The sequence below is a fragment of the Denticeps clupeoides genome, chromosome 8 (assembly GCF_900700375.1).
Source record: "Denticeps clupeoides chromosome 8, fDenClu1.1, whole genome shotgun sequence".
Lineage (NCBI taxonomy): Eukaryota > Metazoa > Chordata > Actinopteri > Clupeiformes > Denticipitidae > Denticeps > Denticeps clupeoides.
In genome coordinates this window covers 17,526,565-17,551,510 of record NC_041714.1, presented here as the reverse complement: position 1 = coordinate 17,551,510, position 24,946 = coordinate 17,526,565, and the positions used below count along the sequence as shown (strand labels likewise).

General features: G+C 41.1%; 1 protein-coding gene across 1 annotated transcript in view; it reads right to left on the bottom strand.

The window, feature by feature from the left end:
• LOC114795682 (ryanodine receptor 2-like) overlaps positions 1-24,173 on the bottom strand; it is a 235,565-nt gene extending 211,392 nt beyond the window's left edge. The window contains exons 1-60 of the mRNA XM_028989221.1: positions 24,135-24,173; positions 23,206-23,325; positions 22,982-23,086; positions 22,798-22,872; positions 22,627-22,705; positions 22,417-22,529; positions 22,204-22,333; positions 22,015-22,111; positions 21,850-21,924; positions 21,608-21,764; positions 20,989-21,153; positions 20,796-20,917; positions 17,562-17,733; positions 17,335-17,470; positions 17,161-17,256; positions 16,929-17,047; positions 16,716-16,849; positions 16,372-16,613; positions 16,077-16,269; positions 15,760-15,979; positions 15,490-15,594; positions 15,173-15,276; positions 14,992-15,075; positions 14,723-14,882; positions 14,278-14,425; positions 13,870-14,060; positions 13,606-13,780; positions 13,286-13,494; positions 12,876-13,207; positions 12,633-12,750; positions 12,205-12,365; positions 10,678-10,837; positions 10,481-10,567; positions 10,165-10,391; positions 8,059-8,833; positions 7,782-7,982; positions 7,580-7,685; positions 7,338-7,481; positions 6,835-7,111; positions 6,533-6,647; positions 6,210-6,342; positions 5,918-6,021; positions 5,451-5,586; positions 4,886-5,072; positions 4,690-4,795; positions 4,471-4,591; positions 4,210-4,379; positions 3,648-3,868; positions 3,441-3,531; positions 3,165-3,305; positions 2,902-3,062; positions 2,743-2,821; positions 2,557-2,646; positions 2,344-2,484; positions 2,177-2,254; positions 1,999-2,074; positions 1,645-1,768; positions 1,236-1,330; positions 788-861; positions 188-309 (exon numbers count right to left, since the gene is read on the bottom strand). Of these exons, the coding sequence (XP_028845054.1) occupies positions 188-309; positions 788-861; positions 1,236-1,330; positions 1,645-1,768; positions 1,999-2,074; positions 2,177-2,254; positions 2,344-2,484; positions 2,557-2,646; positions 2,743-2,821; positions 2,902-3,062; positions 3,165-3,305; positions 3,441-3,531; positions 3,648-3,868; positions 4,210-4,379; positions 4,471-4,591; positions 4,690-4,795; positions 4,886-5,072; positions 5,451-5,586; positions 5,918-6,021; positions 6,210-6,342; positions 6,533-6,647; positions 6,835-7,111; positions 7,338-7,481; positions 7,580-7,685; positions 7,782-7,982; positions 8,059-8,833; positions 10,165-10,391; positions 10,481-10,567; positions 10,678-10,837; positions 12,205-12,365; positions 12,633-12,750; positions 12,876-13,207; positions 13,286-13,494; positions 13,606-13,780; positions 13,870-14,060; positions 14,278-14,425; positions 14,723-14,882; positions 14,992-15,075; positions 15,173-15,276; positions 15,490-15,594; positions 15,760-15,979; positions 16,077-16,269; positions 16,372-16,613; positions 16,716-16,849; positions 16,929-17,047; positions 17,161-17,256; positions 17,335-17,470; positions 17,562-17,733; positions 20,796-20,917; positions 20,989-21,153; positions 21,608-21,764; positions 21,850-21,924; positions 22,015-22,111; positions 22,204-22,333; positions 22,417-22,529; positions 22,627-22,705; positions 22,798-22,872; positions 22,982-23,086; positions 23,206-23,325; positions 24,135-24,173 (8,918 nt within the window). The remainder of the gene's footprint in view (positions 1-187; positions 310-787; positions 862-1,235; positions 1,331-1,644; positions 1,769-1,998; positions 2,075-2,176; positions 2,255-2,343; positions 2,485-2,556; positions 2,647-2,742; positions 2,822-2,901; positions 3,063-3,164; positions 3,306-3,440; positions 3,532-3,647; positions 3,869-4,209; positions 4,380-4,470; positions 4,592-4,689; positions 4,796-4,885; positions 5,073-5,450; positions 5,587-5,917; positions 6,022-6,209; positions 6,343-6,532; positions 6,648-6,834; positions 7,112-7,337; positions 7,482-7,579; positions 7,686-7,781; positions 7,983-8,058; positions 8,834-10,164; positions 10,392-10,480; positions 10,568-10,677; positions 10,838-12,204; positions 12,366-12,632; positions 12,751-12,875; positions 13,208-13,285; positions 13,495-13,605; positions 13,781-13,869; positions 14,061-14,277; positions 14,426-14,722; positions 14,883-14,991; positions 15,076-15,172; positions 15,277-15,489; positions 15,595-15,759; positions 15,980-16,076; positions 16,270-16,371; positions 16,614-16,715; positions 16,850-16,928; positions 17,048-17,160; positions 17,257-17,334; positions 17,471-17,561; positions 17,734-20,795; positions 20,918-20,988; positions 21,154-21,607; positions 21,765-21,849; positions 21,925-22,014; positions 22,112-22,203; positions 22,334-22,416; positions 22,530-22,626; positions 22,706-22,797; positions 22,873-22,981; positions 23,087-23,205; positions 23,326-24,134) is intronic.
• Between the last annotated feature and the right edge of the window lie 773 nt (positions 24,174-24,946).

The following is a 24,946-nucleotide window of genomic DNA, read 5'->3' as shown; positions in this document are numbered from 1 at the left end:
TTTTTCTGCATCGCACACGCGCACTTTATGTCAGTATGTAACTTTGTCTAATCGTTCAAATGTTACATGTAGCACCAGGTTCCGGAAAAGGTTATTTTGTTTCACTATGTACTGTCTAACACGTATATAGCCAAAATTAACCATAAAGCTCAACTTCTACTTTAGAAAGCAATGTCAATTGTCTCACCTTGATACCATCTCTTTTTCTTTTTTAGAGGCGTGGCCTTCATTGCCATGAAGACATGTTGATGTGGACAGGAAATAGCTGCGATGATGTCTAAAGTACTGTTCAACCAAGTGTATTACCACCTTAGGAAAAACACATATGCAATAAACTGTGACAAGACATAAAACAAAAGTTATTTTTCTAAGAGTTGAATCTAAAAGAAGGGAGACACTATCGCTGTACAGGAGATGTGGGATGTATGCTACTCTCCCCAACTACCATCGGATCTTATTGTTGATCTCTCTTCAGCTTCATGCATCCTTGAAACAGAAAATGTTTCAATATTGTTATATTTGTACAGAGAAGAAAGAAACCAGAAGCACTTGCAATTGTGTACAGCAACACATTGGAGGAACAAAACACATTAACACATTAGTGGACTTTTCCGACCTGCTTTAAGCCCTTGTAAGTGGAGCTAGGGGCAGCTCCAGAATAAGCAGCTCGCTGAAACTGTAGATACTGTGTGGCCCTGAACTCTGGGTTGTGTCATATCTACAATCTTCATTGTGTACCACTATGTCCTGGTTGACTACAAAGCACTGACTGTGAACATATATTGACCTTGATAAAGAAAGTGATGTGTTTTTCACAGGACTTCTCTGTTTTAGCCACCTGTCCTCTGGCTTGGACAAACTCTGAAAAAAATAATACACACAAAATAAATATATAACTATATATGTTTCCTTACCTGCTATTCAGTGTTGGCCTAGGTAAGGAAACAAACCCGTAATCAGACGATTGCTAGTTTGAATCCTGAAATGCCACACACTTCTCCATGGGCGCCAGTCATGCCCACTGCTCCCTCAGGTGATGGGTTAAATGCAGAGGAAACATTTTGTTGCTGTGGTGTGTGTCACGTGACAACTAACTTTGGGGCAGTGATGGACTGGAGGGAGCAGTGAGCAAAGTACCACCCCCACACAATGCTATATCATACAGGCAAAGGCTTGAAATATTATGGTAACATGCTGCTCAGACAGTACGGAGGAATGATTGTTGTGTTGTGTACCCTGTGCCTCATCAGTGTAGTTTATAGCTTGCTGGAGGAAGCCATAAGCAAAGCGACTGGAAATGATTGGGGAGTCATCCACAGATTTTCGGCCCCTAACCAAGAAGCAAAATTGCATGAGAAAAAACAATCCCTTAACTCATTTGTGGAGAAACAGCAATTAAGAAATTTACACGTTTACACATAAACTTACTAAACTATACTTTAGTTTTACGCTGCTTAGGACCAGCAGTTACAGAGGAGCTAACTGTGGTCCTGATGCCTGGAGTATAATATGATAAATGCCATCTCTGACACATTTCTGTCATTTAATTAAAACCAGTTAATTTCCACAAAACAAATCCATAAGAGCAGCATTTAAACAGAGCAATAGATCGGTAAAATGATGGTGAATGTGAGCCGTTCGTACCTCGATACAGTGTATCCATTAATAAGGAAGAACCTCAGTACGTCCTGAGATCTGTCCTGGAGTCTGAATTTATCACGAGCATTCAGACAGTGATAGGGGATCAACAGAGGATGACTTCCTCCACCTTAATTGGGAAATATAATGTAACTTTGGCTGATCACATAGGGGGGTCACAGGGGAATGTAATGGGTTTACAAATAATAAATGGAATCATATGTAAAGCATATATCAACAAAATAATATAAAAATGCTAAAACATTGATGAATGCCCTTATGGAAAGTACTGAAATCATATAATTTATATAATTTAAACACCATCTCTGCTAGGAAGCGATGTGCAGATCACTCCTGTACCTTTAGCTTCCAGATCCAGCTGTTTCCTTTTGGCCCAGATGTTATGGTAATTCTCAGCCAGCTGCTCTGCCATAGACTTAACAGAGAAGAAGTCTTCTATCACATACTGTAGATAGAATTGGAAGGCTGGAACAGACACTTTCATAGAATTTTTCAAGAAGAATACAACAGAACTTACATACTGGTCCCATGACAGGGTCACACTGCTCATATCTATGGGTTTAGGACTGAAGGTGGAAGCACCTTCAAATGAAAGCTGCACCAAAGAATATTACAATATTACAAGAACCCACCTGAACTGGACAAATCTGCATTACAGATTTTACTGTTATTCCACACAGGTACCTGCCCTGATTGGGAAATCCTCCTAGCCGGACTGTGAAGCCCCAGAATGTCTCTTCCCTCTTTGGTCCTCTCAATAGTCCAACCAAATGCCAGCATGCTTTTTACAGAGTCCTTAATAGCCAAACGGTAACCCTCTTTATCCTGAAATCATGTTTAATTTATGGTCAGTGGTATATACTAGGCAATGTGGGAAAAAGAAAGGGGATTATATACCTTGTCTGACAAGGCTCTGTAGGGCTTAAGAAGAGGGTGAACTTTGGAGCTCTCACACAACTGTTCTCCATGGACCCAACCATTAGCAAACTTATACAAAGAGAGGAGGATTATTATGACCAAAAAAGTATGTTTTTAAAACTAAGACTTAAACATATTTTGCAGAGAATATGCAGCTCAAGTCACCTTGTCAAGAGACCACTTCTCGTGCATGTGTTCAGCATATTTATTTAAAACATGTTCCAGCTTCTCAGGGATGGAGACACTGCAGAGGACAAAAAAATTGAAATCGATTTATGCTGCCAAAATGTTGTTCAAAGTGTAGTTTGGTCAAGTAAAAATTACTTTGAGTTGTCAACAGGCCAAGGACAAAAGCGCCCCTCTTTGTCCAGATCTTGTGTGTCTGTTGTACGTATGTAGGTTTTGTCCACATGGTCTGGAGCAATGGCTCCAGCGATAGCACTGAGGCAGGCCAAAGAAAGTGTGAACAGCTCTCCATCACATGACTGGAAAACAAAAATGCTAAATTAATAAAAAATAAAAATCTAAAAGTTCTATTTGATTTGGATTATGTAGGTTATTTTGGTAAAAATGAGCTTTGCCTTTACCTTCCCGGCCAAGGCCCTAAATGTCATCCAGAATAGCTGTCTGGATAAGCGTAGCTCCTCTTCTGTAGCAGAGCCAAAGCTTCCACCACTTTCCATTAGACTGTAGTATCTGCAGTTCAGCTCATAGTGACTAGCCAGTAGCTAAACAGGAGGTTGTGAAATTCCACGTGTTAGAACACAGCATGTGCAATAGGGTTTCTACCTAACCTTTTAATTTTGTATTTTTACAAATGAAGAAAGAATGAGAGGCACAAATAAATATAAAGCAACTGAAACCTTGAGGGGCATCACAGTGTTCTCATTTAGAAGAGGAACATCCAACACCAGTGAGCGCAGAAGTGGTTTTACAACAGAAGGTCTGAGATTGCTAGAGAAACATGTAAAAAATTTATGCACATGCTTTTCTGATACAGAAATTGACTTGCATATATATGTGTGTGTGTGTGTGTGTGTATATATGTTTGCATGTTTGCATTTTCTAACCTGCAGACAGACAGCAGGCAGGTCTCAATGATATCCCTTTGGGCCTTGGTGAGTGAACTTCTCTTAGAAAGACGGTACACCACCTGGAGCAGAGAATCAACCAACACGCTGTTGCCCTCAGAGCCAGTAAACAGCGTGGCGTGTTTGCAGAGTAACGGCAGCACTGAGGTACAAAGGTACCGAATCATGGCGAGGTAGACATCATTGTCACCCAGATCAGACTTGAAGAAAGAAATGAAAACATAATAAAAAGATATATTTAAATAACTCTTATGGCAATCTGAAGTTTTAAATAGGTGTGGCTGGACCTATTGCCTAATGACCTTGTGATTATATCTAACAAAAAATATATTAATATACAAACATTAGATACATAAATGGTTCACTAATTAGCACAGCAGTGCTCCCGTAAATTTTGTCCTGTCCTTGCACATTTTCAATTTGTGTAGAGCCCTTGATTTTCTAAAACTGATGATTAAGCTGGTTTGGATGTGCACCTTTGTGATAATAATATTGAAAAAACATATCGATCAAATGCAAATTTGTGATAGCCCAAACATACTGTATCCATGGTAGCTGCAGCCTGAAAGTCAGGCAGGAAGCCCACTTCCAGCAGGTGGAACAGAAAATCCTGGTCCTGTATCCCATAGACTCGGTCAAGGAAAAGAACCATGGAACCCTTGTGTTCCGGACAGAACACTGCAAACATGTCTGGGTCAATCCCAATAGCGTCTACATGAATAATAGATACAGTGGATTATTTCTTGTGATTATTGCCAGTATACATACAGTATACAGTATACCATACACCAGCATGACAGACCTGTATCAAATGAAGGTAAATAAAGGGGAAGGCTAATGACCCCCACTAGGTCCTCTAGAGGAATCAGCGACCTCAGGATGGCTCGAATACGAAGTGCTTCACCTTTTCCAGCTTCAATCAGCTAAAGCAATTCACAAACAGTGCTCTCATAATTCAATGAAAAAATAAGGTAGTACAATAACACCTGTTTACTGAATTAGTTGTTTTCTGGGCTCTTACATGCATCTCAGGTGCACACCGACCAAGGAGATCAATGAGGGCAGAGTAGAAGGTCAGAATAGCATGTCCAATGTGAACTGTTTCATCTTCATCACCCAGAGAATCTCTGTGTTGGACATTTAGGCCAAATTCAACTGGTTTACAAAAAAAATGCTGCAGAAATGCTGAAGAACAAATTGAGATTTTCTCCACTTACAAAGTTCTGCTGGATGCATAAACTGATGCTGTTCCATTTCTGTTTTGCTCTGCCGGCATTTTAATAGCTTCTTTTACAGCTGCCAGGAGACCATTCCCACCCTCGCCCCTTAAGGCAGGACCAAAACACTCAGGGTGACGAATCAGCAGCCTAAGCACTACATAGGCATTCTCCTCCACACTCTCTCCTTGAAAAGACAAAAGAATACCATGGAAGAAGCTCATACCACATAACAATATATTGGGCAGTGGTGGCCTAGCGGTTAAGGAAGCGGCCCTGTAATCGAATCCTGATCCGTCAAGGTGCCACTGAGGTGCCACTGAGCAAAGCACCGTCACCACACACTGCTCCCCGGGCGCCTGTCATGGCTGCCCACTGCTCACTCAGGGTGATGGGTTAAATGCAGAGGACAAATTTCACTCTGTGCATCGTGTGCTGTGCTGCTGTGTATCACGTGTGACAATCACTTCACTTCATAGTTTCAAACCGATCTGTAAAGTTCACAGAAGATATGCATCTCCACCAAGGACATACATACAAAGTGATGAAGTTGAAATCGAATTACCGTTACAGAAAACAACAAAGCGTAGAAAATTCAGGTATCGCTCTCCTTCCACTGGATTCCAGCCAATATCAGGGTATCCTTTTGACAGCAGAAGGGGACAGTTCCGCAGTCCACAGCTTGCCAAGTACTGGGCAACCTGAGCATAAAACAAGACAAGAGAAAATCTACCATGGGCAAAGACAAGATAAGGTTTCTTTCTCTTTTCTGAGAAATAAAAACTCTTTCACCTTATCACATGCAATGCTGAAGCACACAACACTTTACTTGCCACTATATTGTTGCACTAGTATGTCTTGTGTGTCCTGTTAGATATCCTATATGTCTGTAGAGATGGTACTCAAGTAAGTACTTTTATTGGGCTTGGTACTTGAAGTCATTATTAATTACCCATTAATGACAGGTCAAAATTTTGTTTTTTTGTCAGTGAAGAGTTGTAGTTATGTTAAAATGATTTCAATGGCTACTACCTTCTGCAGATCTGGTTCTGTCAGGGCCAGAGCCAGTTCATTGTTATCCATCACAGAGGCTGCAGCTACATCCAGGGGTGTGGAGCCCCGCATAGATGGGGAAGCTGGGAAGCAAAATTTTTATCCATACCTCAATTAAAAGACATATTCTCCTGCAGGGCCTCTGCTGATATCATACTTATCTGTTCTTTTTTTATTTATCTTGAATCATTATATTTTGACTCACTGCAACAATTCTTAAACACAGACACAGTCAAAGTAAAGCATATTATTAAAAGTAAATGTAATTTACCAAGCCCAACATTACTATTCTCCAGCAAATAGCTAAGGTGATCAAACAGGGCCTTCTGATTATGCCTGCTGATTCGGCAGAAATAACACAGGAACCTACAACAGTGGGCCACCATCTTAGGAAATGCAATTTCCTAAAGAGAGAAGAATGACATATTTCAAAAATCAATGTATCAGCCAAAGCATCATAAGTACACAATATATTTTTTCCCCCAAAAAAAGTGATGTGCATAAATGGTAAATCGTACCAAGTGTGTTGATTGTAGAGTATTCTATTAAGAATAGTGTGATGTAATTGCAGAACAAATTACATAAAATGATTACCTTTGCTTCTCCCACTCCCAGAACATTCACCATAACCTCCATGATGGTCTCATGCATACCCAAAGCTCTCATCAGGTTTGGGTGCTGATAGAATACTTTATTGTTCATAATATTTCTAAACAGAACAGTGAACACAGTGTTTAAAGGATATCCAGGCGTAGAGAAACATTTTCACTTCATTTAAATCATTTGAAGCATTCCTTAGTTAATAATCTCCAGCTCTCAATTATCAGACTTCAAACTGCAAAACTGCAGCCATTAAATTTCAATTATGAACATGTTAAGTAAAGGTCAAATCTCACCCAAGCCACTTTATCATGAGTGTCTCCTCCTGCCGGCCCATTCTGACACAGAGAAGGGATCTGATTCGACACAGGGAACTCTGGAGCCTCAGTGTGTCTTCCACTGATCCTGGGCTGATACAGTAAGTTTTTTTCAGAGGACTGGCCATCTGAGAACCAAGTCCCTCATACTGCCTCTTCAGCAGCCCAAAAACAGCACACACCAGCTCTGGATCCTTCATCTCGCCCTCCCGAGCCCACCGTACCATGACGTCTGATATCATCTGCTGCAGGGACACTGAAGAGAGAAGTCAGCGCTAAAGACAACAGAAAGCGGGAGAACGTGCAACTCCTCCTTAATTACTGTTTAATTAGAATCAATTCGATGCTGGTTGTAATCTGACATGTTTAATATGAAGCCCTGATGGTTATTGGTTTCTGCACAAGCCCAAAATTCTTCTGCAAATGCTATGTACAGTGTGAAATGAGACTGTGCAGGGTGACAACGTCGCAGCTCTTCCCACCAGGATGTACTGCTGTGTCGTCCTCTGTGGACAGAGATGTTCTTCTCCTGAAGCTGACAATTTTTTCAACCAAGCCACACAGATTTTCCTTCACAGAAGGACAGCCATCCTCTCCTGTCTCAGAATCCACATCGATCTCAACTCCTAAATGTGGATTTAAAAAAAAAAAGCCAGACATGGAAGCATTTATTCACTTGCAAAGGAAATTAAAAAAAAAAACAATACTATCATCAATTCCCCACCACAGTGAGTCATGAGGTCGCTGTGGAAATCATGCAGTTGCTCCTGAAGCTCTGCTGGGCATGGACATTCCTGATGAGTTTCATGGAAGTTGAGCAGTATGTTAATCTGTGAGATGTTAAGGGCTATAAATATATTGTCCCATTTCATTTATGAAAATTATTAGCAGCACACAGATAGAATTAGTCCAAATTTGTTTCTCACCTGTTCCTGTGGTGTTGATCGAAATTCTTTGGTCTTTCGAGCCGTGAGGGCAGCAGACATATTAAGAGCTTGCATGACCTCATTGTAGCGGAAGCGCTGGTCGTCCTGCAGCTGAGCTACAAAGCCATCAGAGAAACTGACCACCGCGCTCACCCTGTGACGCAACTGGCAGTCGCTCAGGTACTGTAGCAACTTGCACAGCTGGGGAGGATGGGGAGGTACAGAGAAACGGTTGATAAATGGCTTAAAAACTTGGCATCACATTAGATGAACTTACCTGCATTTTAACTCCTTCTGAGAGTTTCATCTGGAGTAAACCGTGCGTATTTTGTTCATCGCTCCCTTTGTCCACATACTCCTCTTTATTTTTATCTTCTTCATCTTCATGGTTTTGAGTGTAGCCAGAGGGCAAAATGAGTGTGAGGATCCCACACAAATCGTCATTGCAGAACACGCCCAAGTAAAGCAACGTGTTCAGAAGGCTCAGAAGAGGCACAAGGAGGAGCTCCACACTGCCTCCTATGGGATCTCTTACACCCTGTGCCACTGCATTTGCCGCTTCATGCAACATGGCTGCTGTCACCGTCTTCAAAATCTCTAGTGGAAACTCAGGACTGTCCTGGTACAAATCAGCCCCTCTCACAACCCCAGCCCTGATAAAGCAAGGAGGGGTGAACCTCAGACAGGGCTGGAGACATGTGCCCTCACAACTTCCAAACAGGCTATGATGCGTCTTGTGACTGTGCAAGAGACGGATAGATCTGGTCTCTTCTGTCAGAGGCAGAATGTACTCATGGGTCATGGTCAGCCTGGCACTGGCCTGGCTGTTGAGGTGGACCTCACTTAACAGAGCAAAGTAACCCTCCCTTAGACGGCCAGGCATGCGACAACACTGGAGGGCGTGGAGAAGCTGCGACTGGTCAACGTGGCTGCAGAGAGCATGAGCTGCGTGAGTGTTGCCATGGGCACAAAGTGCAGAGAAAAGACGTAGAGTTTGCTGGTGGAAGGTCAGTAGGTTGTCCTGCTCTGACAACTCCAAAATATCCATGCATCTACAAACACACAAACACATGTGTTCAACACAATCAAATGAGCACTGAATGAGAGATTTGCTTAAACGTCCTTACACTAAGGCCCCGTCCACAAAAAAACACTTTTGCTTTCTAAAAACCCTGTATCCACACAATAGTATTATCTGAAATGTTGTCATCCACACAGAGACAGAGAACGTCCCAAACACTGGTTTGACCGCCCTCCACACCTGTAAGTGGCGCTGTAACTCCCTGCTCTCCAAAGTGCTCTACTTGTTTGGTGTCTAATTCTCCTCTGTGGTGAGTAATATACATCGTTGTTCTCCAGCCTTGTCTTTTTATTTGAAATGAGCACCGTAAGGATTTTTTGTAGCTGCTACAGCACCATAACTCCATAGCACTGGTCCAGTCGGTTCTGCGCATGCAAAACAGTTAGGGTTAGGTTTAGGGTGGCTCTCGGAGTATGTGCATGCATAATCACGGAACCAAACGAGCAAGTGGTACAGATTGGGTTCTGACTGACATTCGCAACAGTTAGGGGTAGGTTTAGGCCATAACATTATGGCTTTTGGAGTACACAAGCACACGCATGCACAGAACCAATCAGGTAAGAGGTACCGATTGGGTACTGACACTGGCAACCACATGTTATCCACCATTGTTGTATGTAGGACACGTTTGGGGTTATAGGTCAGGTTGGCGTTTGGGCTAATATGTCAGCATTTTCACAAAAAAGCCGCTTTGCCATCTATACAGATTTATAAAAAGAGAAATTAATCTCCAACCCATTTTAGAAAATAAACGTTCTATCCAAAAAGTAGTAAACTGAGGCAGTATACTTGAAGTTAATTTTATACTATATTTTATTTACTTTATACTAAAGTGAAGTGTAGTTGCCTTATACTGATAAGTGTAAAGAAATGTCTAAGTATGTTAATAATTACACTTTCATACTAAAGCTTATACTTAAGTATACTTTCCTTCTTTCTGCCACAAAGTCTTGAGGTCTTGGCTTCCTTTTTATGTTTGGGGAGTCCATAACAATTTTCATTTAAGTACAGAATAAGGTCAAATCATTGACTCAAGCTAGGCACCAGTTGCACCCCGATTCCACAGCTGAAACATCTTTAGGAGACGGTCCTGGCGCTTGCTGGATTTTGGCCACCCTGAAGCCTTCTTCACAACACTTGAACCTCTCCCCTTGAAGTTTTGGATCAAGGTCAAATCATTGACTTATGCTTACATTTAATTTAATCTTTTTCACAACACACTTTCTGTGTGAATAGAAATGCTACCGTTTTAGGGAAAAACGTTCTTGTGTGGACTGGGCCTTAGACCTTTTCTACTCTGACCTGTTCTCCTCAGGTACGTGAAGGGCCATGAACTGTAGTGGAGTTGGGCAACGCACCCTCCATCCTTGTCTGTCTTCTAAGCGGGTCACCTCAAGGCCAGGTGATTGGCCAGGTTCACAGGTCCAGCATACAGACTTTAAGTACTGCACATGGAGTCTCGGTGGACACTGAGGCACAGTGCTTCCTTTCTCACTGTGGAAAAGACACGCCGATAAGGGCATCCCATTCTAAAAGAATTGAGAAAGCACATGATGTAATTATGCATTCAAACGCATCACACTAGAACTATAAAACCTTGTTATATTTTCTAATCAACCTTGATTCGGCCAAATTCAAATTGAAACATGTCCAAGCAGGTGGGCTTAGCAAAAACGGCAGGGAAGAGTTTAGTGCAGGGCTCCACCTGAGAAAAAACAACAAGCAGATTGTACATGTAGTCATCAGTAGACCCTCTTTTGTTCAAAAAACAATGGAAGGAAAGACAGATCTGAACTGGAAAGGCATTGCATTCACCTGGTAAGAGTTTCCCATCTCCATTCCATTAGAAGTGAAAGTGAGGATTCCTGTTGCTGTGTCAACCAAACAGACAATCTCCAAGCCACTGCCACTACGACTCTGAGTGAGCGTAGCTCCTTCCGCTGCACACACCATGTAACAGCTGCTGCGCTTTACACTACAACACATACACAAATAAGCATAAGGAATGTTCGTTTTGCGTGATAGTTTTATCAAAACAAGGCTATACAATCGTGGCAAAAAGATTTGAGAATGACAAAAATACTGGTTTCCACAAAGTTTTGCTGCTTCAGTGTTTTTAGATCAGTTTTGTCAGTTGTTTCTGTAATATTTTGAAGTATAATTACAAGTATTTCCAAGTTTCAAAGGCTTTTATTAACAATTACATCAAGTTTAGTGTTGGTCCTTTTTTCTAAGACCTCTGTAATTCACCCTGGCATGCTGTCAATCAACTTCTGCGCCAAGGCCTGACTGATGGCAACCCATTCCTTCATAATCAGTGCTTAGATTTTGACGGGTTTGTAGGCTTTTGTTTGTCCCCCCCGCCTCTTGAGGGTTGGCCACAAGTTCTCAATTGGATTAAGGTCATGGCCATGGACCCAAAATGTCAATGTTTTGTTCCCTGAGTCACTTAGTTATCACTGAGACCTTATGGCATGGTGCTCCATCATGCTGGAAAAGGCATCTTCCTTTACCAAATTGTTCTTGGACGGTTGGGAGAAGTTGCTGTCGGAGGATGCTTTGGTACCATTCTTTATTCATGGCTGTGTTCTTAGGCAAAGTTGTGAGTGAGCCCACTTCCTTGGATGAGAAGCAGCCCGACACATGAATGGTGTCAGGATGCTCTACTGTTGACACAAGACAGGACTGATGGTAGCGCTCACCTTTTCTTCTCCAGACAGATGCCATAAACAATCAGAAAAAAGCTTGACTTTCCCCCAGTCCTCAGCATTCCAATCCCTGTACTTTTCAGTGTGTCCTTGATGTTTTTTTTTGGAGTGAAGTGGCTTCTTTGCTGCCCTTCTTGACACCAGGCCATCCTCCAAACATCTTCGCCTCTCCATGCCTGCAGATGCACTCACACCTGCCTGCTGCCATTCCTACGCAAGCTCTGCACCAGTTGCACCCCGATCCCGCAGCTGAATCACCTTTAGGAGACGGTCCTGGCACTTGCTGGATTTTGGCTACCCTGAAGCCTTCTTCACAACACTTGAACCTCTCCCCTTGAAGTTTGGATGATAATTGGTTGATTTAGGTGCAGTCTTAGTAGCAGCAATATCCTTGCCTGTGAAGCCCCTTTTATGCACGTGTTTCCTTGAAGGTAACCATGGTTAACAGAGGAATATTTCAAGCATCACCATTAAGGCTACTATCCTAACTCAATCAGTATGAGAGAATGATCTCCAGCCATGTGCTTGCGAACTCTCTCAACTATGTTAACGAGAGGATCGTTGAAATGATGTTCTGAAATGCAGTCAAAATAAATTCAATTTGAATTTTGTTTTCGAAGCACTTCTCACAAACCTTTCTTGAACTTTGCCACTCTCATCACCGAGTGTTACTGTTACTGTGCGGACTCTGTCCCCGTGAAAGACTGGATCATACTGGTGAAAGTCTGAGGTGACCCAGCCCACCCAAATGCAGGAGGGGTCCTGACCCGGAAGGACCCTCACTGAGTAGTTATACTGTCAGGAGTAAGAGTGCACATTGTTGGATTTTACAATAACATCAGGCCGTCACAACTAGCAGGCGATTTATTTTCTACATTTACATTTACAACATTTATCAGATCAGGAAAACAATTATAGCAAGTGAAGTTTGAACGACAGACTTTGTGGTCTTCTGGTTCATAGGTGAGTGTCTAACCCACAGACAATGAGTCTGGAATAATGACCAGCTGGTTTAAGGAGTGTGAAACATGTTAACAGTGATTTATGGTTGCTGCATACTACCGTGGAGCAATGTTTGGGGTGCTTGGCATTATCTTTTTCAATGGCCAGCACTTCCTCCAGTAAACGTGCAGATGAGTGGCTTGTGTTCAGCTCTGGTTTGTTCCGCTTCAACAAAAAACTGAAACAAGATGGGAAATATAACCTCACATACCGTAAACAACAATGGAATGAAATAAAATGATGTAAAGATTTTAAAGGTCTGCGTCTTGATCATGAAGGTTGAGATGCTGAGAGTTTACTTACCGTTGTTTGAGCCTAGAGTGTTTCTCATGGCTGTGCTGATCTTTATGGTCATTAATTTCCTCCCTAGATCCTGTATGTTGGTAAGCTGACTTCATTAGGACCTCAAAATCTGAGTCTACATCTCCCTCCTCTGAGTCTCCCTTGAGACAGTAAGCAGCACTGCTTGAGGGCACCATTCCCTCAACTGGCTTTGAGAAGACGTCAAAGCATTCTATTGGCATGCTCAATCGGTAATACCCGAAATCAGCACTCACACTGCCACTTCTGTTTTGTGGCTTCTGAATGACTCTCAAACAGGGTACGCTGTCTATTGTCCCATCAACACGAATGACCTGCAACCATTATGAAGATATGAAATTATTGCTCACAACACATCCAATTGGACAGCAACAAAGACACTACAAATATACCTGTATGTCGCAGTTGTCCTGGAGAATTGGTGCAAAGCATTGCTGTTTCCTACTCATCCACAGAGGAATGTCTCGACTCATCTTGTGGGCAAATGGCTTGTAGCCCTCCTGGTATCCACAGACTTTATAGTATTGCAAAGAGTCCTCATCTTGACCAAAGTTGATTTGTCCCACTTGATTCAGACCCACACTACAGACAGGCAAAAAGCCTTGGACATAGTAAGTATAATGGTAAGACAAAACCCCCCAAAATAAAAAATATATTTTTTATGCCTTAATTCAATGGCGCAGTTTTAAGATGGGAAAATTAAAATGCAAACCTTGTTGGACATTAAAATCCTTAGCTGCCAGTTCAGAACCTCTGTCGTTTAACATAAGTTCTCCATTCAGAGTAACCATCATAGTACGTTGGTCCAGATCCAGCAGGCAGCCCACAACGTCCCCTTTCTGCCAGGGTTGACCAAGCGGCTCACCACGTTGATGCCACCACTGCCCCTGAAATAAGTGTCAGACTTGAAAACCACAATTATTAGCAGAAGCCAAATTGTACACCGTAAAATTAACTTACATAACTTCAGACGTACCTTGCAGCCATTATAAACAAATGCCTGATCATCTGACCCAAGTTCCAAATCTGGTTTACATCCAAGTCGGGCCCAGCCAACCTTCATTTCTCCTGATGTCACGGCATCAAATTCAAAGTACCACTTCCCTTTCCACACAGCATAGGTTTGATCTGTACGAAATATCTGGAACTTCTCAATACACTCTGAACCTGCATTGGAAATTGCATATCATATGTAACAGATTATTCACATGCAAATAGCCAAAATTAAAGGCTAAGCAGTTACTCCACTCTGCAGGCTTTCTGAAACAACACATGGCTGACAAATAAGTACAACTGATTTAACTAAGGCAGTGTCTTGATTTCAATTGTTTAAACAAATGATTTTTTTTCTGTTTTTCTCCAGCGTCTCATTTCCCAGACTGACTTTGTTCCTGATCAAGTGAATCCAATGTGTATCCAAATCCAAGAAGGGTACATATAGCATCACTTGCTGCTTCTCTATGAGCTCTCTGTTTCCTCTCATCCAGGAGAGAGAATGGAACCAGGTGAGGATTCTTCTTAATTTTCACATCCTAAAACATTGATTTTAAGTAAGTATGAGCACACACTCACACTATCACTTGGCAGATTGATGTCATTCTCAAAGAGAAAGGTTCATTGACATAAGATCACATAGTGGAAGGAAAAATTTTAAACTTTTCATTATATTATGCAGTGCTTACGATAATGCATACAGCTAAGATGTATTAATATGTATTGACTATTGCTTTGCAATTAGGATACAATTGTTAATGACACTGGAATGTTTGAACCTTACTTAACGGTTTACCTGCAGGTCTGAAATGTTGTTAAATTTGCACATAATTTACCTTCTGTGGTCCATAGCTCCATCCCTGTCGGATTCTTTCTCTGGCCCATATCTTGTGGTTGTTCTCGGCCAGGCATTCTGTTATAGATCCCTGGGCAGCAGTCAGAGTGACATGGGATAGATCGACTGGGGATGGCATGTACCCATTCCACAGCTCATAACTGCATGAAGCACATTCTAGTCATTGTTCCATTATGATAAATTATCTTATCTGAACATATGGTTTATTACATCAATGTTTATTTCATGATCAGTTTCAATTTGACATACTCATTGGAGAGTCTGACATATTTCACATTCTCATCAGCGTAGTCATCAGACAATCCAATGTGGACACCAAGAGCCAGGAGAGTCCTTTAAAATATTAACATGTATATTAAAAAACCCCAACAAAGTGCATTCTATATATGCACTGACACATGTGTGATGCTAGCAAAGAGTGCAAATTTACCTGAGGGTTTCCTGTGCCTCCTGAAGTTTCAGCTTTTTCTCCTGATCTGAAAGGTTAGAGAACTCAACCATACATGGATGCTGCTTCAAATTGTCATCTTTGACCTACAATGGAAATAACATATTAAAAAATAGCATGTTTATATACCCCGAAAAAACTTTTCAAAACAGTTAATTTACATTACAGTACAAATGAGCAGAATACACCATTAGAAGAAACCTTGGACCATTAGATATACAATGCAATTATTCACTCATGTGCTTAGAGCACTTGCATGTATTAAAATGCAATACATACTAATTCAATTTAGAACTCACAGCCCCGTATGTCCAGCCTTTGTCTATTTCACTGATGAGCCACAATTCATGCAAGTTTTCTGCCAATCTCTCTGGAACCAGCTCCAGCTGAGGAGGAAGCATCACCTGTGGAGAACAAAAATGGATAGCACACCATGAATATTTGCCAAAAAATATGATCTGTATCATTTTGTTCTTTAGGAATTGTATTGTCCAACGTGGTTTATTTAGAATAGTCAGGGAAGGCAATTGTGTAGTAAGTCTCCATTATCACAGGCCTGAAATGTTTACCTGACTGGTATCCACTGGTATGGGAGTAAAGGTAGCAGTTCTAAAGGGCACTGTAGGCCCCAGGAGTACATGCTGGCAGCTACCACAGCCCCTTGTGAATTCTTGACATGGCTCAACTCTACACCGGACTTGAGGCAGCAAAGCCTCTGAAACAGGGCTAAAACCAGCTGGGGGCAAGAATTTAAACTCCCCTTGACGTCCACCCAACAGGAAGCGAATTCTGCAGATGAGCCAGTAGCATTATTAGAATGCATCCAAGAAACATTATTGTACTAATAAATGATTGCTTTTAGTTAATAACGTATCAGAGAACATACTCCACCCCTGCAGAAAAACTGGCCACAGGATGCAGCAATCCACCTGTACTGAAATTTTCCAGCATGCCCTGGACCGGCTGGCCGTTAACCCGGAAAGACATGCACAGAGAGCTGAGATCTAGGCAGCAGCTTACTACATCATCCTCTCTAAGCAAACGCTGATTGGGTGAGCAAACCCTACGACCTACACAGCCTGAGTGAAGAGAGAATGTTGACTGAAGATGTGTATAACTGCAAAAATATAAAAATTGTATAGATTTAGTAAAAGAGATTTGTCTCAGCTGGTGTCTCTCACCTGACCATAAATTTAGGCCATCAAAGCCATATGAGTACAGGTCATCTCCAACTCCATTTGATCCCCAGTTATGACCTCCTGTAGGGCTGGGACAGTACCCAGCTGTACTAGCCCAACCTACCCTTAAGTGAGTAGGGTCAGCTGTAACGAATGGTTCTGACTTCTCCACAACCAGTTCAAAATACCACTTCCTGGCCTGGGCTGAGCCCTCACCCACACACAAAAATATATTTGGACGCACACTTAGGAAAAAAGAGAAAACCATAAACACTCAACACAAAGCCATAGTGTGGCTGAGCAGGAATCAGACTTTATTGTTTAAAAGTCTGGGAATCAAAGGTTACCTTGTGACCCGGTTCACCATGCGGGTTTGCAGTAGAAGGTCTCGTCCTGGGAGTAGGTTCTCACAGATGAAATTCTGATTGGAACGTACCGCCATACCATGGCACACACAGAGTGAACACAGCACATCAAGAATCTGTAGAGCATGGAAAGTTAGGTGGGAGGGCTCAAATCTTTATTTAGTGAACAAAAAAACACAAGAGACCTTACAGGACCTTGGGATTGCGGCCATGTTTTTCTAGAAGAGAAATTATAGATTTTATATGTCCCTCTTTTATATGCTTGAGAGTTTCAGGACTTTCCTCAAGAACACAATGGAGCACCTCCAGGATTCCTTGAAAACAGTGAAAAGCCTTTAGTAAAAATAACAGGGCTTCTGCCATAATAAAAAAAAATATGACAAAGCATAAGATGCTCGATGATAACAATTACAAATCTAGAACATACCAGAGGAAATATTGAGATTCTCCAACCTGCCTATTACCCAGTCCAAGGATCCGGAAAACTGTGCACAGTTATTCCTATTCCCCTTGATAAGAGATGCTGAAAGAAATATATAAAACAACTGCAATGCAATCGGCCAGTTTTAATAGGACTGAGAAAAACGTGTGCTCTTCTCACCTAGAAGCTCATACAGGGAATTCAAAATGGCCGCCCACTGTTTTCCGGCCTTTTTTCCACAAACTTCAGAAAAATTACTTGCACTTTTATAAACATGCAAGCGATCAATACAATCCAAAATCAAACCAATCATCCCCTGGATAAGAACAAAAACTGATTTATGTAAGGTCTGCTTTAAACAAAACAGATCAACTTTATCAAAAGGCAGAGTTGAAATAAATCATTACCTCCTCCTGGAACAAATTCTGTCTCTCCTTTAAAGATCTCATACAATTTTGCCTTTCTTCATGACCCTGAGCCTCGTTGGAGGGTCGGAAGTAAGTTATGAGATCCTGCAGGCTCTTATAGACTAATTCGACTTGGAGGCTTGGTTCCAGAAGATCAGCTTTCTGAGTGAGACTATCCAAGGACCTGTGTCATAAAAGTAATTAACAACACATAAAATCCTTCAAACAGATGTGCATCTGGTTCATGGTATAGTGAAGGAATGATTGTTCAATGGAGCTAAGAGCTGAGTAAGATAGGGAGGGGCAAGGTTTATGCAGTTTATTTGAAAGTAAAAAGCAAAACCTTAAATTTAACCAGTGAAGTTGGGAAAAAATTGAATGCTTTGTATGGGTGAGGACCCAGTACTGAACTTTCTGGGTAGATTTTACAGGAAGGTCAATGAGGAGGGATTTACCGTAATCCACATGAGACTATGAAACTATGAAAACAGAGTCTGAGAAATATTAACTGGACGGAGGCTGGCATAGTTGTCGAGATGATATTAAGAAAATTAGGAGAGTGATCAAAGTTAAGCAAGGAATCTAACAGAACACCAAGATTCCTAGAGATTAGATGCCTTACTGATATTTGCATTTGTAGGGGACTATGTATTGATGTATAAATAAATATCATCTGCATAACCTTGGAAATTATTTCTGCGAATAAACTGGGCCATAAGAAGGGTGTACAGTAGAAAGGGAAATGGCCCAATGACTGAGCCCTGAGGGACACCACTTGATATAGCAGAGATAGACAATTTACAGTAGAGCTGGACAGTAGGCCTGAGCCCAACAGAGCCAAGACCGACAGGTACAGGTTTTTAAAAGCCCGAACCTGAGTTTATTGTGGTGGCAGAGGTAAGGCCAACCTGACTAAGACTAAGAGGGAAAAGAAATGTAGTAGCAAATGAACAAGTTAAATAATTTAACATTTTTTATTGAGATGTCGGTTACATGGAGGTTAAAGACAGTTTAGTGAAGGAGGGTGGTTAGGCACCATCTCTGTTGCACGGAAAAAGAGCAGCCACATTTTTGTTAGTCATTAAGCAAAAAGTGTGTGTGCTGTACTATTGACGCCGCTTACCACCTTATACAAATAAAAGCTATTGCCCCAGCCAGAATGAGTTCCAAAGCTTGCTTCATTGTGTGCATGTGCATATTTTAACAACATCAAGAATTAGTAATTTATGCATTTTTTAATACATTTTAGAATTTATTCATGATTAACATAGGCTATAGGCTAATAGGAAGTTGGAAAGAAATAAAAAAGCTCATGGCAAACATTTTTCCATACCCATTCCAGACGTTTCACCTCCTCAGTATCAATTTTTGGATTTTTCTTGCAATACAGGGAGTGCAGAATTATTAGGCAAATGAGTATTTTGTCCACATCATCCTCTTCATGCATGTTGTCTTACTCCAAGCTGTATAGGCTCAAAAGCCTACTACCAATTAAGCATATTAGGTGATGTGCATCTCTGTAATGAGAAGGGGTGTGGTCTAATGACATCAACACCCTATATCAGGTGTGCATAATTATTAGGCAACTTCCTTTCCTTTGGCAAAATGGGTCAAAAGAAGGACTTGACAGGCTCAGAAAAGTCAAAAATAGTGAGATATCTTGCAGAGGGATGCAGAACTCTTAAAATTGCAAAGCTTCTGAAGCGTGATCATCGAACAATCAATCGTTTCATTCAAAATAGTCAACAGGGTCGCAAGAAGTGTTTGGAAAAACCAAGGCGCAAAATAACTGCCCATGAACTGAGAAAAGTCAAGCGTGCAGCTGCCAAGATGCCACTTGCCACCAGTTTGGCCATATTTTAGAGCTGCAACATCACTGGAGTGCCCAAAAGCACAAGGTGTGCAATACTCAGAGACATGGCCAAGGTAAGAAAGGCTGAAAGACGACCACCACTGAACAAGACACACAAGCTGAAACGTCAAGACTGGGCCAATATCTCAAGACTGATTTTTCTAAGGTTTTATGGACTGATGAAATGAGAGTGAGTCTTGATGGGCCAGATGGATGGGCCCGTGGCTGAATTGGTAAAGGGCAGAGAGCTCCAGTCCGACTCAGACACCAGCAAGGTGGAGGTGGAGTACTGGTTTGGGCTGGTATCATCAAAGATGAGCTTGTGGGGCCTTTTCGGGTTGAGGATGGAGTCAAGCTCAACTCCCAGTCCTACTGCCAGTTTCTGGTACAGGAAGAAGTCTGCATCCTTCAAGAAAAACATGATTTTCATGCAGGACAATGCTCCATCACACGCGTCCAAGTACTCCACAGCGTGGCTGGCAAGAAAGGGTATAAAAGAAGAAAAACTAATGACATGGTCTCCTTGTTCACCTGATCTGAACCCCATTGAGAACCTGTGGTCCATCATCAAATGTGAGATTTACAAGGAGGGAAAACAGTACACCTCTCTGAACAGTGTCTGGGAGGCTGTGGTTGCAGCTGCACGCAATGTTGATGGTGAACAGATCAAAACACTGACAGAATCCATGGATGGCAGGCTTTTGAGTGTCCTTGCAAAGAAAGGTGGCTATATTGGTCGCTGATTTGTTTTTGTTTTGTTTTCGAATGTCAGAAATGTATATTTGTGAATGTGGAGATGTTATATTGGTTTCACTGGTAAAAATAAATAATTGAAATGGGTATATATTTGTTTTTTGTTAAGTTGCCTAATAATTATGCACAGTAATAGTCACCTGCACACACAGATATCCCCCTAAAATAGCTAAAAATGAAAAAACAAACTAAAAACTACTTCCAAAAACATTCAGCTTTGATATTAATGAGTTTTTTGGGTTCATTGAGAACATGGCTGTTGTTCAATAATTAAATTATTCCTCAAAAATACAACTTGCCTAATAATTCTGCACTCCCTGTAATAGAAACAAATCACCTGTCACTTATTTATCATGCAAGTCTAAGCCTAGCCCTAATGTACAGAAAATGGGCCAAGTGTGATAAACTTTTGTGTATTAAAGAAATATGATGTGAACCACTGAAGGGTTTCATGACAAAAAGTGTCAAACGCTGCAGGTAGAGAAGGAGGAGAATGTTAAGAGATCCACCATCTGCAGGTTGCAGAAGGTCATTAAAAAAAACAGACAAAAAAAATGTAAAAATATACCACTCGTTCAATCAATAAAATGTTTTTCTTTTAAAAATGTACCTGGGATATCTCATGATACCTGTTAAAATGTGCAAAGAGGAAAGAAGAGCTTCGAATGATGTCAGCAGAACGAGATTCCTCCCTCTGAGACCGGGATAAGGTTAGACCATCATCCATGTGGCCCTCTATGTGCACAATGGCCTGAGAAAGATTTTTTTAAAAATATATATTTTTTGCTTAAGGTGTTTAAGAAAGCATTAGCCTAACATTACCTGTCGCTCTGTCCCTCTCACCCTGCCACCTTTCTCAAGAGAAGTCTGGTAACTCAGCCACAGAGCAGTGTCTACATGTTGCATAAAACAGACTGAGTCTCCATATTTGATTTCTGGTAAACCCATGTTGTCCACATCCTTTTTTTGAACACAGTCCAATTTGTCCTAGATGAACACATATGCAGAGAGGTGCACTGAGTGAAGAATGGATCTACTCTTGGATTAAAAAAAATAGAAAATCACTATGCTCATTTTTACAACAAAACATATAAAACAAATGTAAGTAAACAGTTGTTGAAGTGTAATGATCCAAGTACACTGTAATTGAATGTATGTGAAGTCTTATGTACAAGATTCCTCAAAATTCCACAAATTTCCTCAGATTTGCTGCATAATTTACAGCTATTTTAGAAAATAACCTATGTCCAGACCCCATCTTTATCAAACCTGCAAAGTGAATTAAAATGTACAAGACACACTGCTGAAATGTCTTGTTCAACAACAATTAGTTTGAGTCTTTTTGGCTAAATAACGCTCCACTACAGACCAGAAATCAGAGGACCTGTAGTATATATGTGACTTTGAACAATTTACATCAGTATGATTGGGACAAGCTGACCTTTGATGGGCGGAAACAGAAAGCTGTGAATTTTATTTCAGCCTTTTGTCTGTCTACCAGTTGAAGTTCTTTGTCCCTTGTAAGGCTGAGGTACATCCCTGTGGTGACATGGCGAAGGCGGAACAGTTGGCCCCAGTTGGTGTGGCTTCCGTTCCACCTATAGACACATGCCAGACATAGGCGCTTTTAAGTAATATATTGTCACACCCAACAGATATTTAAGACGATGTCGAGGAACATACACAACATGCAGTGTCTCAAGCCTCCAGAGAGAGCGAGCCTGAGATGAAGCAGTGCCGCCCATATAATACACTGACCTGTTCATTAAAAAGAGAAAGTGTAATTCTAAGACTATATAAAATAAGGTCATTTCAAGTGCAAAGCTGTTTGACAAGTTTTTGTCCAACCTGCGTGTCCCCTCTCCTTGTTCTACAGATGGAATGGTTAAGCATTCGTCCGTATGTCCGTGTAATAGGCGCAATGTATCTCCACCTCTAAGATATCCTGCAGACCATGGGGAAACAGAACTGCGGTCTGGTGGTGATAGGAGACTGGCAATTGTCATTAGATTCAGGCTCCTTGGTGAGGTGCTTTACCTTCCATCACAGCGGATCCAGAAGAGATAGGGGCAACGCTCCACAGTGTCTGCTGGAAGGCAGCATCAACACTTGGATTGACGTCGTCACTCCCAGTCTCAGCTCCACTACAGTTACTGAAAGACAAATGCTGAAAAAAGGGGCTTGCATTAGGACTAGATTTGATTCCCTTTTTACCAGTCAATAAATAAAAAAGAAAGAAAGAAGCCTCACCAGGTACCTCTCTGAAGAGACACTGACAAGTGTGAGATTATCACCAACCCGCACTTTCTCCCCTTCAGAACGTTGCTTTGAGGCAGGGTGAACTGTCCACCAGCATGCTTCACCTGGAACAACAAAATTCCATCAACCAAAAATTGACAATTAAACTGTAGAAATATGACAAACAACTGAATTCAATATCAACTATTATCTTAAACCCACCTCGGGTTTGAGTTTGCAGGCCAACATCAAATGCCAGTTTATCATTTGAGGAACAAGATGATGACAAACAGCATAGAAACTATGAAACATAAAAAAATATGTTGCCTTCAGACTTAAAATCTCTCCGTAGAATCGAAGGAACCTTCTACAGAAACATCGAAGGATTCTTACCATCCCACTTGAAGCATGACGCAGTAACACTGCCTGGCCATACAGCAGAGTCCGAACACCTCCTAATTCACTCATCTGTAAAATGTAGAGGCTTTTTCGCTTGTGCCATATTGCCCCAACGTGGGGACACACCATGAATACAAGCGATATGTTTTATATGTAATTGATTAGCATTTGACTTTACCTCCGATGACTGATTATCCTGCTTAGCAAGCATCTCCTGCAGAGCACGCACTGACAGACACTGTGCCAGCACAAATATACACACTGTCAAATCTGGAGGAATGATCTGCAAAAGTAAAAAATGAAAGCAGAATAAGAGGGATATGATGGACGATTGGCAGTAGGATTTCAGTAACAATTGACCATTCTTTTTTGAAACATGGCTTACTGGCCACGACAGATTACCTTGAAGTTGGAAGTATTCTCCAGAAAGCACAGTCTAGAGCCAAATCCTTCAGCTGCAAGGCAAAACTTCTTCTGCTGGTGCTGACCGGACACTGTGCACCGCAGTGCCATTTCGTCATTCTGTGCAGCCCAGAAATATATACAAGAATGGTTATTGGTAGAATCGATTATTCTTACAGACCTTGAATTTGCAAAGTATACATTGGAAAAATTTGGCCATATGCCCGGAGAGTTCTGGAGCCTGTTCTGCACAACACTTGATTGGCTGTAAATCTCTGTTCCCAAAGCACCCCCTCAGACACACACATTTACCCTGTTCATGATTAGCCATTATGTGCGCATTATGGACTAATATGCTGATTGAATTTAAAAGAATATAACTGTGGCATAATAAACAGTGAAAATATTTCATTATATTCCTGTTTGCAAGTGTGGTTGGCTGACAGGGAACCAGACAGCAGGCAGAATAAACTTTATCTCAGAACTGAAGATACCGAGCTGAGAGCTGATATAGACCCACAGCCACTAGAAATAAACTTTCCATCACTGATAATGCTCTTTAAAATAGAAACCATCCCTCACATCTGTTGGCAACAGAGGAAATTTTCACTGTAAAAGGTTTCGTTTATAAAATGCTATTTGTTAACATGAGAAAACCTCACATAGTTTAAAGCACAAAGGAAAATTTCAAAGGAAGAACTCAAGAATTTTACTAGATTTCAATACATTTACAAAATTAAACTGACTTTTTGAGACCACTTGTGCTTGAGGAACATGTTTTATTTGCTTTTAGTTAAAAAAATTTTTGGTTTTCACCGAATAGAGGAAAAAAAATAGTGGATTAATTCCTCAGCATCTTTATTTTTAGTGTGTCTATTCATTATGCATAATATATCATAATATTTATATTATAAAAAGCATTTACTTACAGTTCTCAAAAACAGAATGTCATCTTCAATCTCAGTCATTGTCACACGTGTGGATAAATTATTGAAGGTGGCGCACTGCTGGCTTTATTTAGTGTAGACAGTCACAATGACAGGACACTGCTGCTACACAGTTTGATGGAGTGACGGAGTGACGAGTCATGTGGGGCGGGCTGCATATTTTACAGTGCCGCGTCTCAACTTGGAGCAAATTTGTTCCATTACATATAATCGCAGTAAACATAAACTGTTATATATTCAGAAGGAGGGGCATCCAGCACAGTCCATAGGAGGATGAAGCATGGAAAATCACACACAAGAGAATGCAGGACCTAACACAGAAATGGAAATACACAGAAGAAATACTTGGCATTGTTCTATGAAGAAAATGACTTGTACTTTTCACATTAACAATATATTAAAGGGACACTCTGGACACACACAGTACACACAACAAAATTTGTGGAAGGCACAATTCCCAATCCCGTAATCTTCCGATTACGGGTCCACTTCTTTACCCCCTAGGCTACCTCTACACAACCACTATTTATGCATTATATAGATAGAGAGTTTAAATCAATGAAAACAGGCAACAAGCTTTTTTAGATATCGAAAAAGATATTTAAATACCTAGAATATCCCTTTAACTGGTAGAAAAACTGAAATGATTTGAACGTTCAGTACCTGTTTATCACTCCCTAAGCTAATCAGGCAGGACTTAAACTCACCAGGAACGGGTTTACCCGTACCTTCCTGAGCCAAGGTAGACACACACAGTTGTATAAAGTAGTTAGTACAGTTGAACTTACTTTTAA